The 13,447-nt window shown below is 40.9% G+C and overlaps 1 protein-coding gene across 1 annotated transcript in view; it reads left to right on the top strand.

Moving 5' to 3' along the window:
* dlc1 (DLC1 Rho GTPase activating protein) overlaps positions 1–13,447 on the top strand; it is an 80,215-nt gene that overhangs the window by 22,599 nt on the left and 44,169 nt on the right. Inside the window, exon 5 of the mRNA XM_080519949.1 lies at positions 126–159. Within this exon, the coding sequence (XP_080376075.1) occupies positions 126–159 (34 nt within the window). The remainder of the gene's footprint in view (positions 1–125; positions 160–13,447) is intronic.

Consider the following 13,447-nt stretch of genomic DNA (forward strand, 5'->3'; position numbering starts at 1 on the left):
TGGATCTGACTGGGCTTTTTCTGTATTTTCCTGAGTGTGAATCACTGCATGACATCAAACATTAGGGCGATGCATCATAACACAACCATCTCCAATCTAATCCATTTTTCTCCTCTCTTTCACAGAACACCTCGGTCATTCCTGAAAAAGAAAATGCCGGTAAGTCCTTGTTACTTTTTCACCCCCATATACGCAATTTGTTTATGGGAGGTGAGATCAGAATCTTGACATTGGTGGAAGCATTTCCCTTTTTGTTCTTATTGTTTTGTCATATGAGACATTGTCGGGGAGGGGGGGTTAACTGGTGTCAAATGAGAGGAGATTTTGTGACCGCGTATGATTGATAACTGGCTGGCGAGCACATCAGATGAGTTATTTGGAATGGGTTGGTGACGGAGATAAGATCTGAGACTCATCTGCTCAAACATCAAGCCTGTCGCCTTTGAAAGATAAGAGCCAGACTGGATGTCGAGTCTGGTGTGCAAAACATTTGAACTCTTCCCTCATTTTTACCTTTTGCCCTCATTCACCCTCCTCTGTACACAAAAAAAAAAATCAATCAATAAATGGAAATCCAGTATGCCAAAGTATAGCAACAATAGCATAAATCATCTAAATGGAAAATTTGCAAATATTTCCTTATAGAAAACCTCGTAAATGTGAATGTTTTATACAAGTGACAGTTGCCATTTAATTTGCAATGTCTCCATGACTGTATTATGGTGAATAGGCTCCTTTGTTTGGTCGTTTCTTTGAATGCATGCTGCCATCCACTTTGTACACTTTAGTATGAATTGATCTGAAGAACAGGCTCAATGTGTAATGACTGCTGCCTCCCTTCTGGCTCCGGCCTCTCTGTCAGCAGTCTGCTGATAATGCGCAGGGTCATCAGGAAACTATGGATGGACAGACCTACTTTCAGACAGGCAGCGGGGAAGCTCTGTTCATTAAACACCCCCCCGTGTCGTCAGCCTGTCCGTAAACAATACAAGAGAGGTGGTTGGACGTGGGGATGAGGCTTTCATATTGTCCCCTGCTGTCTCAGATCCTGATGGGAGTCCTCACTCATGCTCTCGCTCAGTCTGTGCCTCTAATTACTGCCACAGTCGGGAAACCTTTCATGGGAAATGTGCAGAAGTTGTCAACGTGCTTGGCCTTGAGTGTGCGTTTGTTTGTTATGTGCATATATGAGTGGTACCTTTTGGGGGGGGGAAAGGGCTTTTCCCCATGTTGTTTTACAAGGTGGCAAACTCTAAAGAAATGTACTGCTGACTTCAAAAGGGCCAGGCTTTCTCGGTCATTTCTCTTCATGTCAATCAGTTGGACTCCCCGTAAGCAAGTTATGTAACCTCCATGTCTGCATCTCTGTGATGGAACCCAGAACCCTGCAGTGAGACAAGTGGTGGGGGGGGGGGGGGGGGTGCAAGAGAGTTGGCGGAGGTTTTTGGTGGAGCACAAAGCCCAGTGTTCATTGTGACACTTCAAAGCTCTCTCTGTATTGCCACCATTTTAGCCCCTGGGAATGACACATTTGTGACAGTGTTACATCACGCACCACAGCCTGAAGGCTCCTGGTGCCCCGCCATAAAAGACGGTTCATTCATGGTTAATTTTACTATCTGCGTGACAACGGAAGCACACCAGCAGTCAGCCAAAAGTTTCCACTGTCTGCATTCTGTAATGGCAGGCTTGATGACCCCCCCTGCAGCGGTGGGGGTACCTCAGTGAGTGGTCAGTGTCACGGCTGTTTTGCACACAAAAATGGTGTGCCTTCTGCTGCAATTATAACTCCAACAACTCAAGTCACAGCCTGACATTTAATGATCCTGCTGTGTACCTGTCACACATTGGAATGAAATAAGTCATACTGCACTGCATACCATATAAGACCGCAACATTGCATGTCACAATCTTGCCACATTCTCAGTTGGGTATAGTTCATGCAATGTCATAAAAAAAAACCCCAACAACAACAAACTAATAAGACACATTATATATCAATCAGATTATTCCCATGTTTTATATAAATTTAATACCACAGTGTTCATTTATTAGTTAGTTAAAGGGGAAGGAAAGCCCTCTAAAAACATTATTTTGTGGTCTGTGGACTAGGTATGTGAATCTCTATCACTGATAACGATTCAATACGAATCTCAATGCGCTCCCAGCGATACGATACATTAGCGATCCATTGAATCCCCTGGCGATACGAGTAGATTAAGTAGATTTATGCTACACGTCGAAAAGTCAAGCTTCACAACCTGCTTTGCTTTAGTCTTCAGAGGGTGTGAGTGCGTATTTCTGACCTTGTATCCTATTTTTGAGATGTGAGTGAAAACAATAAAGGACAGGATGAGACAAATCACCATAGAAGACAGTGGTTTGTGTAATTTCCAAATGCTCTCATCTGTGGTGGCTTAATTACAGGTTTGGCTTTTCAAATGTCTTCCACTGAGACATATTTAGTGTGGCTGCTCACTGACATGACTATAATTGTCTTTAGATCTCAATATGAGTTTAGATTTTCAAATTACAACAACGTTTAAAATAAATAAGAGAGAGAATATTGTTTGTTTGCAGATCGAGTTTCCCAAAATTGTATATAAACTTGTTAAATGGCTGCAACAGTGGCTGCAGCATAACATACTCGGGGGGGGGGGGGGGGGGGGGGATACTTTTCAAATTCATTTAATTATAAAAGGGTAAACACATTTGTGTGTCTCAAAATACCAAAATGGATATCACATATTCCATACTATAACTTTATCTTTCCATTTGAAAATGCCTTTTTGATTGAAATTGGGTTGATGACCAATGGTACTGGAGCCAGTTCCACCTTGCAGTGTCCAAAAGAGCAGGCCACCAGTCAATCATGTGGGGAAACACAGAGAGACACTTACATTGATTCACACCTTGGCTCTATAGAGACACAGAGTCACCCGATACATACAGGATGTCTTTGAACAGGGAGAAATGAAAAAAAAAACAGCATCGGTACAGCATTCAGCCTTGACACAGAGAGGCACCAAGCTCCTAATCGTAACAATCAATCACCACTCTCCGGCTAGTTAAGCCAGATGTTAAAAGATTTAATTATTGTGACACCATATAACACAAGCTTGTGCCAAATACCAGAACTTTTTAGTATCAGCACATCAACATTTCCACTTATATACACAGAACACAACAGTTAAAGAATAGTTGTGCAATAGTCTCCTTCTCACCCTTACTGAAACTTGTCAACACCCCACTTTACAGATTCCCAATTCTAAGAATAGTTGTTGTTTTTTCGTGGTGGTACTTGAGGTTTGCGGCAACACGCTGTGCCTCGCTGATCTAAATATAAAGCAGTGGGGATACAGAACACAATGATGGGCATCCAACCAGCAGCAGGGTTAAAGCCTGACCTTTTACCTGGACTCCTTGATCGCCTCTCTCGCCCTGGCTGTGGGAAGAGGGAAGGAAAACAGAGGAAACTGGATGTGGTTTCGCACCCTCAGTGAAATCCTGTGTGGGCGGAGCTCTCAGACATTTAAGAGTCAATGGTTCCTGTGAACCAGTGGCCTCATCATTTCTTTGTAAGTTTCCCTTTCTCTCCCTCGCCCTTCATGTACCTCATTGTTTTACTGGAATTTGGGCCATTTCTTGAAGCAGTTGGCCTCAACACTGACCTCTGGGTATCCCGCAATTAATCACCATAATATTACACATGTAAAAATCTCCCTTGTAAATGATGCAAGCATCTGACCAATGTTCATCTCTGAAAAGAGTTGACAATATCACACAGTTAAAGTAATTTGTGCTGCCATCCTTGTCTATCATATTGGTCTTTATTGTATAAGTGTAATTTAAATTAAACCTCCAGGTGAATCAATCACCAGTTGTTCTCTTTTTTAATCTAGGGGATAGACATTATACTAACACTCTGTCTAATAAAAAGTATTCATGTATATTCCTCATTGTACAGGATACAGGATAAGAGCCGTGAGCCCACATGTCTGATTTTGCTGCCAGATTTTTCCGTCAAGGCAAACAAAGTCCAGAGAGCCCAGATGCTGTCAAAGACTCTATATTTTTCTTCAAATCCTCTGACTGAGCATCTCGGCTTTAATGATCCACATTCCCAGCTTTCAAAAATTGGCACTTTTTCACTCCAGTTTTTAGAGAATCTCACAGAGAATGAGCATGACATGAGCATTCACACTCGATGACTGGCTTTTCTCATTTTTTGACACTTGAATTACCTCTTTGCAGCCAAGCACCCTTCTAGGACATCACTCTGACCCAAGGAGTTGCTCTGACAGATGTAATGAAGCCCCTTCAGCCCGTAGCCAAGTCAATAATAGCTCATGAGCGATGTTTGTTTTTCTGCAACTTATTCCTGCTCTTTGATTGAGTCTCCTCCTCCCGTTTTGTTGCTGCCAGCCCATTGCCGTACAGGAGTCACTGTGTTTGTGCAAGGTCACATTCCTGGCCTGCCCTGTCTGTCTAGGCCAGCCTCATGTCTTCCCCTCCTGACTAGCCCTTCCTCCCCCCACCATTCGACACACTCTCCCTAGCTTCCTGTGTGGAGGCTGGTAATATAACAAATTGGAGTCCATCCAGCCTATGTTTTACACTTCTGAGTACATCTACAGATGCAGTTCAGTCTGTTCATCATATGAATAGATGACTCAAATCTTTCCACCTTAGTAGAATACTGGTATATTTTAAAACTGAGAAAGTTAGGAAATGTTGGAGATTTCTGTTTCCTCAGGTTTCCTCTTGAATCATCCCGACTGACAGTAAGTGTTCCTCTGTTCCAGAAATACATTTGACCAAAGACTGAAAAGTCATTTCTAAAGCAAAACTATTCCTGGTTCTCTCTGAGTCATGGCTCATTGCTTTGCATGTTTTGAGGGTTGTTTCTTTGAGTATCCATCTTCTTTGCTGCACTGCCCTGCACAGGAAACCGCCGCATGAAGGGGGAATTTACAACAGGAACTTTAGTTTTTGCTCCCTGAGTTACAACAACGAAAGTCTATCTCATCCTAAAGAAAGAAGTCTGAACAGACAATTAGTCACGAGTCCTTGTTTAACTTTCTGAACATTTTCTCTGTTATTTATTGACCTTTGAGCTTTAAAATATAAATATCATCCTATCTATGATAGCTTTTATTTACATATTGAATCTGTCATCAGTGTTTCCCAACCTCGTCCACCAATTTTCCTTTAAATTCTAAAATAACTTTCCTTAAATAACAGAATCACCACGTCATCAGTCCCAGCAGTTTTTACAGAGTCAGTAAAATTCACCCATTTGTTCACAGTCATTTAGAAACTCACACACCGATGACAATGAAATTCACCATGTCACACCAAGCTGGAGCATCTTGCCTGTGGATTCTAGGTATTACTGATAAGAGTAGATTTCCTTATTTGATTTTAAATAAAGAAGCTCACTTAAAATCAGCGTGTTTTGGTAGTATCGCAAAGCTGCTGTGAAAGTATACAAAAATATAATTAGCGCTGTTTTTTTTTTTTGGCTTGATTTGATTTGCTTCAGTTCAATCTTTATTTTTTTTTTAATCACAGAGTATAATAAATAAACTGTTTGTGCCGCTCAAAGGGAAAGGTTCCCTTTCAACTATATCCTAAACAATATGTTGTACCTTGACTTCAGGAGAATAAAATAATTGTTTCATAAAACATTTTTACCCACCGCAAGTGCCTTAAAAAAAACAACCAAAAAATAACAACAACAAAAATCACTTTTTTTTCTTCTTTTTTTAATGGGCCACATTAAAACAAGGACTACCAAGGAGGCTGGGCCATCAGTTGATGTCAAGTGTCCTTAATGTTTTTGCATCCCCTCATATAAAGCATTGTGTTCCATAGTTTTCGATTCATTCAACTGGTCAATCAAATTGTTGTTCTTCAAGACACCAATCTGTTCTTCACATTTTTGGCTGAAGGGTTGTCTTCTGAATTCAATAAATTATCCTTCCCAAAGAAGGTATTTGTAAATCGATAGAAAAAACTATGCATTCTGTCATTCAGGTTGTTTTTTTTTTTTTTCTTCTGTGTGTTTGTGGTAACAATCACCAAGTGCCCTTTATGCTCGTCAATAATGTAGTAACATTTTGTAAATGGCCACAAACACAAACACAAACAAGATAAAGTGTCCATGCATGAATCACGTATGCAGATTTTGTTTTAGTCACTATTTCTCAGCAAGTTCAGACTGTCCATTCATAGACATAAGACCACAGGTAGCTTTAAAAACGTTTTAACTTTCTATCGTGACAATATTGCACTTTTACCACAACTACTCACTGATTAGTTTACATTATCATAAACAGGATGTGTTGGGAGGTACCTGGACAATCAGGAAATCCTTTCCTGCTTCGACTTAGGCTGTTATCATTTCACCTCAGATTTATATCCCCATGAACGTATTTGTCATGTGAGATCAGACACTAAGGCCTTTTCATGGTTCACTGAGACATTGTAAATGTTCCAAAGACAAATACTTGAGTTGTCCCCAGGCTAATGAATCAGTCTTGGCTCAGCAGAATCTGTCACTGGTTTATTCTTCTTATTGGCTTCTCAGGGAGAGATCATCATCATAATTAACAATGTGTCGGAGAAACTCAGACAGCTGATGTTAAAGTAACGTCGATGTGGATTATTTTGAGATGTGATACCTCGAGGTGTCAGGGTGTTTAATCACCTGCTTGAAGACCTGTTTTTTGTTACCTTTGCGCAACAACACTGGAGATTGGAGGCGTCAAATAGGGAGACGGCAGTTACAGGAAAGTAGGGCAGACTGTGTGAAGGAGTGTAAGGTTGATAACAGAATAAGACCTCAAGCAGATGGCCACATCAAAGGGATGTACACACAATTGCAGTCACACTTGGGCACACCCACACATACATTCTTCTACTCACCGACACATTTTTGGCATCGCTGTAAAGAACCACACAGTTCATTGTTTTTGTCAATCGTTTTGATGGTAGACCCTCACACACTGTTTATATACACGCTTTGAAGTCCTCCTAAACCACCTCCCAACTTCCCTAATCCCTGTCCCTGTGTTTTCATATCTGGGTCAGTGTGTTGGCAGGTAACTGTCTCCTCCCTCTGCTTTATGGACACAGTTATAGGTATGCAGTCCTGGCATGCAGTCTTTTTGTTTGACAGATGGGGGCATTTGGCAAGACGTTCCTCCCTGAGGTATCAGAACACCATTGTTTTCACTTGTCCTCCTTCCTTGAAAACATTTTACCCTCGTAACCAGGTCACAATCTGTGTATTGCCCCCTTATCACAGGTATATAAGAGGCAGAGAGGGAAAGTACACTGATATGCTGCCGAGATGCAAATACTGAATCAGATGGTTTGCATACAAGCATCTGAGTTACAGCTCGCACTCTCATATGAAAACAGTGGTGTGATTTGGATTTCAGATGACTCAAACAGGTGTGGTGAAAAAAGCAAGGGAAATTTGATAGCTTTGATGTATGTTTGCCTTCCTTGTATGACATCCTAACCCTCATTATCAATGTGGTTCAAGAGGTCATGCTTCTACTGAATCAGCATGAAAGTCAAGGACTGTGAAAAGTAAAAGCGCGGGAATCCTGCCTTATCAGTCTCAGTAAACCTGGGGAGACCATAAAGTCATTTGGCTGTGATGAGCACAATGGTATCAGCACACTGCAATAAGCACGTTAACTTTACTTGTTAAAGCAGTGAGCTACTACTGCCAAGCACCAAACAGCAGAAACAGTTAGTTAGTTGTTTTAGTCATTGCTTTAAATCATAGAAAGCAATTTCTGTTGATTTGTCATCCATCTGAACACATGTGCATTCAAGATTTCAACCAGATTTTCAGTTTTAAGTTGTTGTTTTTTTAACCCGAGGTTAACAATCTAGTCATATTTTTAACAAGTAATAGTAATGGTGATCTGCAATGTGTTTTATTTATGTTTGCAAATGTGGCTTGGAGTGGTTGATAGTAAGTTTGTGCTTATCTAAGTTCAGAATAACAATGTTCAAAACCCTCAAACAGAAATAGTCAGACTGTAGTAAAACAAAGCTCCAAGAAGTTGGTGTCATTATATTGTATTTTGAATGTATCTTTGCCAATGTGGACCAATTAGCCTCACATGCCCTTGTTTTTTTTGGTCTTCTGTCTTCCACTTGAGAAAAGTTGAACTATGTTGAAGGTAAGACTTGGAATTTAATGTAAGGTGCACTATTGTTTTGTGAATTTCTAAACTTGTATTTATATCTCACAATCTAACAATTACTGTATGTATTCTTCAAGCTTTCTTAGAGATCTGAAGGAGTGGTGATTGTTTCATCGATCCTAAACAGATCAATGGAGTCCAATTTTGTTTTTGTCCATCTAAGTCGCTTAATGTTTGTTGTGTAAGGTTTACTGTACGTGCATATTTCGCCATAACTCTTGGCATCCTCTTGAGCTTCTGTTTATGTGTGTCAGTACAAGTGTGTTCTCTATCAACAACAGCATATTGACAGTAAAGTCATGTCGTGAGTTGGATCATTTTACATAGTGGCGGGTTGTTATCATGGGTCCTCAGGAAAGGCAGACTTTCTATTCTTTCTAAAGCTTGGAAACAGGAAATGGCACCTCACGTTAATTTTCACATTTAGGTGTAATTTCTTTCGCTATAAAGTTATATTTATTTGTCTGCCCACATCAGCCATTATCAACTCTCTTCTGGTGTCTTAGGTGCGTGTGGACAAGGACAGGTGAGAATTTATAACAGGCTGCTTGAGCATTAGGCTGTATAACTGGCATTGGTGCACCGTGTGTCTAGACAGGGTTGGGCAGGTGTAAACAGAGTGAAGAGGAAGGTGACAATGACAAGATGCAAGAAATAAAGAAAAAAATAGATGTGAGAGATGACGAAAAAAAAAAAAGCTTAGTCGTGACTCCAAAGCACTCAGATATTCAGAGAGAGTGGCTGAGCTCGTGTCAGAAAGCACTTACACTAACACACACGCGCGCGCACACACACATACTGGCAGAATAGAAGATGAGTGCATTGCAGCACGGGCTGGATGTGTCCCAGCAGTTACCGCACTGATGCTCGCTGCAGCAAACGGGAGTGTACAGTCCAGACACGAATAGAGTGAGAGGAGGGAGAACAGAGACCGCCACCTGAAGACAGAAACAAGGCAGATAGATTTTGAAAATAGTTAAATTATGACTGTTTAAATATTCAGATCAGCTGTCTGCTCGGTGTTTTATGAACTACAAGGATCGGAGGAAAAAAGGCAGAATTGAACGCACATAAGAAGATCGGAAACAGGTGTGAAATTGAGGTGCAAGTTTGCCGTCGGTGGGTTCCCGTGGATGCTTACTGACATGTCTCGCTCCATGAGGCTGCTGCTGCTGCAGAGGTCCTTCAGTGACCACATCAGGTCCTCCACCTACAGAGCCCTTGACATGCTGAGCAAGCCGGCTCGAGACAGTCGACTGGCAGGTGAGTAGGCGACAGAGGCAGTGACAGACAGCGGGGTGTATGTGTGCAGGTTTTTGTCACGTGTTTCTTGTCATTGCTTTACATGCAATGTTGTGCATGCATGTAGAGTTTTTGTTTCAGAGCACAAACTTTTAGTCTGGCATGCAAAGTTTCCGATTCTGGTGCATATCTGTATTGCAAATCTGCACAGTCATTGTCTTGGGAGGGGAGACAGTTTTTACTGCAGAGCTCCTTTTGACTCAGCTGTGCTGAACAGATCAATGATGAACCGCTCTGCTGAGGTGAGTGGGTATACTGAAGCTCAGAACGCAGACAGCAAACAGTTTAAAGTGTTACAGGCTCAGTTTTATCCAGTTTAAGCCATATTCACATTTTCTTGTGTGGCATCAATAGTCTGTTGTGGGTTTATTGACGCATTTTTCTACTTATGCAATACTCTAAAAGAGCAGTGTTGTCATTTTCCGTCACACCAGGCTCTCTCAGAGCTCCTCGGGACCTGGTTTGCCCCATGTATAACTAATGAGTTGGTTGTATGGATGCAGAGCTGTTTCCATTAGAATAGACTCTCAACTGTGTGCCATGCTCACCTCTGAATAATACAGAATGTCCTCCATCATGCAAGAGATGAAGGAATGGCTTAACAGACTTGCTTTTGAAAAATATTGGACCGAGATAGCTGATATCAGGCCCTTTTTAAGTGTTTTCAGTGGATCCCTGAGGGTTATACAGACATGCATCAAATGTTGTCGGCCTATGTTTGAAGTCGTACCACTTCCATACTTAGTTGAGATGAAGGTTCTTTTCAAAGAGTGCATACAGTTTTTACAGATCATCCAGAGGTCACTGCCCTCTGGCTTAACCTCACTACTGAACTAAAGCATGCCAGGTATTAAATTACCACTGACAAACACTGTCCAGGATGTTTCAGGGTGCTGCTACATAGCTCACTGTCACACACAAAAAAGAGTAGGTCTGACTATTACGACAGGGTCAGGTAACTGGTTACTGGTTTCACGTAAGTATTTGATTTTCTATTTTATTATTTGTTTTAATATGTAGGCATAATTCTGAAGCCTACTTGTGTACTGCCATTATAATGACTTCTTGTGATATCACAATGTGTGCTCAAGGCTGTAAAGTGTAAGAACATATTGTACTGTACATCATTTGTAGCTGCTCTGAGTGATTGTGTTGATCACTACACAGCTCTGACGTGTCATTAAATTCAGCAAATATTGCCTTTTCTTGTGAATGATTACTAAACTGTGTTCTTTAACCTGTGTTTTAATGTCCTATAATGCTTTTGAAGATTACACAGATTAAAACTGATTCATGTTGCCATAGTGTAGAAATATTTCATACATATTCAGACTCTCTGAGGGATAATAGCCTTCAGCAGCCTTGGGAAAAAAAACATCCTCTGAAAAGCTGTAACGTAATATTTATTTACTGTAACACCCGATGAGCACATGATTTTGGTACTTGATCCTTGATGACGTACATGCATTAGCTAATAACACTCACGGCGTACTCTCTTCAGGACTTCAGCTCTGCGCAGCATCACACATCCTGAAACTCAATAGCCTTGTTGACGTTTCCCACCCTTGTCATCCATGGGATCGCATCATGTCTCGAAGCGTGTTTACAGCTGAGGGGGAAAAGATCCTACGACAAAACTCAGCTGCTTCTCCAGCTTTTGTGCACATTTGTCTATTGAGGTCGTCGTTGGGAATATCTCTGCTGACAGGAGGCCATCCCAGGTTACCGATTATTGAAAAACAGTCTGACGGAGTAAAGGAAGATAAAATTATCATAAGAATAACAGAAAAAGCTGTTTAAATCGCTGATATATCCATCACATCCTTACACAGTACCTGGGGCCAAAAAACTGACAAGATATCCTTTATTCCCACTGCAACTCGCATTTTAAACAAACCTGCATGGACACAACTTGTCACGGCCTTAGTCTTATGTTCTTTTCTTGGCCCGCATCCGTTGTTCCTGTCTCCCTTGTGTGTTTTCTCCTCACGGTTGCTTGAGTTACGGTTAAATGATGCTGTCTCTCTCTCTCAATATGCAGCGAAAGCGCCATCAGCGTCATCTGTGTGCGACCCGTGTTTAGAGTTTGAACACTGATGAAAATGAATAGAGTGAAAGTGAAAGTAAAAGGTACATTGTATGAGATTCTGTTGCTTTTTGGGGGATTTGTTTCTTATGTCTAAACTGTGTTTCTATTCATGGTTTTGCTCCTCTTCCTCTATCCTTCAAGTGTTTCAACCTGCGTCTCACCAGCCCTGCCTCTCAGTTTGTGTTTTTAAAGCACTCAGTACACGTACCCGGGCTTTAACGAAAATGGATATTCCCCCCTCTATGTTTCCCCCCCAAAAAAACCTTGACTTACACGGACCCACATATACACCTGGTTCAGCGCTACGATGAGCATGCCAAACCTGTAGGGGGCAGTGTAACAAGAAGGATGAAGCAATGATAGCTAATCAGAGTTATTTCTTGTTTTTTCAGCAAAACAGTTTGTTTGTTTGGACCGATAAACAAGTGGAGTCCTAAATGTGACGTTAGAATATAAAACAAAGCACAAGAACAAGTAATGCTTTCACTATATCCATTTTCGTCACAACATTCAAACTGTAAACATGGGTTGCAAACAGATGATGTCGATTGTGACATAAACCTCTATCGAACCCTCTGTAGATGCAAACGGAGACAGAGTTCTTCTAAATGCCTACAGTGGCTGGAGTTTTCAAAAATCATCGTTTATGGGGCCTCGGAGTTGCATTTCCATATAAATGCAAGGCCCAAATGCAGAGAAATATCAGTTTTTGTAAATACCCGGGCACGTGTAAATGTAGCTTCAGTTGGTTTGTCTGTTGTTGTTTTTGGATCCTTGTGGTGTGATTCTTGTTTTTGTCCACACCATCTTCAGTAAATATTATTATATTATCATATTCACTTTTTTATGGCAATGTATATTCTGACCATTGTATCAAATCATTCATGCTTTTATGAACTACACTCACTGGTAACTTTGTGCTTGTACCAGTTTGGACCCCTTTTTGCCTTCAGAACTGCCTTTTGTTCTTCACTGCATAGATTCAATGAGGCAACATCTGGAAACATTCTTCAAAGATTTTTGTTCATATTGACAAGATGAACTATCTCATAGTTGCTGTCAATATGTCAGCGGCACATGGTGATATGAATATCCCATTCTGCTTTATCTCAAAAGTACTCTATTGGTATGTGATCTGGTGATTCAGGAGGCCATTGAAGGTCTCTGTGAATCCAAGAGATGGTTGTGCATGAAAATTCCAGTAGATCAGCCATTACTGAAATACTTCTACCAGTTCGTCAGGCACCAATAACCATACCATGTTTAAAGTCTTACATCACCATTGTTATGTTCAGTCTGGACAGTCTTCATGACCTTGTCTTCATGTCTAAATACATTGAATTCCTGAAATGCGGCTGGTGAATTGTTTCATCACAAGTTTATAGGCAATGAAGTTTTTCTTGCATTTCTAATCCACCTATGTCAAATCAAATGTTTCTGTCGTACAGACCTCTGTTAGGTCAAGAAACTGAACGTATGTAACTTTGAAGGGAACCACACTTTGAGTTCCTTTTAGTTGAGTTCATGGCAAACGTATGGGTATTCAGGAAGTATCAGATACTGTATCCTTGAGGCTGCAAGTTCGGACATTCGGTCCTTTCATCATCTGATGACTAATAGCAATGAGAATTTCTATTTATCTTGGAAAGACCTTGTGCTGTAAACCATTGAGCCTTTCCTGTTACATTCATTATCCAATCCAGCTGAATGTTTTACAGCTGTGGGGACAATGACTAAAGTGGCATGTTTGTTTGAATAAAGTGATTTTATAATTCTGACATTTGGACTTGGAGCATGGAATGAGCAGTGTCCATTCTCCTCGGTA

This window comes from Blennius ocellaris (genome assembly GCF_963422515.1).
Source record: "Blennius ocellaris genome assembly, chromosome: 3".
NCBI lineage: Eukaryota > Metazoa > Chordata > Actinopteri > Blenniiformes > Blenniidae > Blennius > Blennius ocellaris.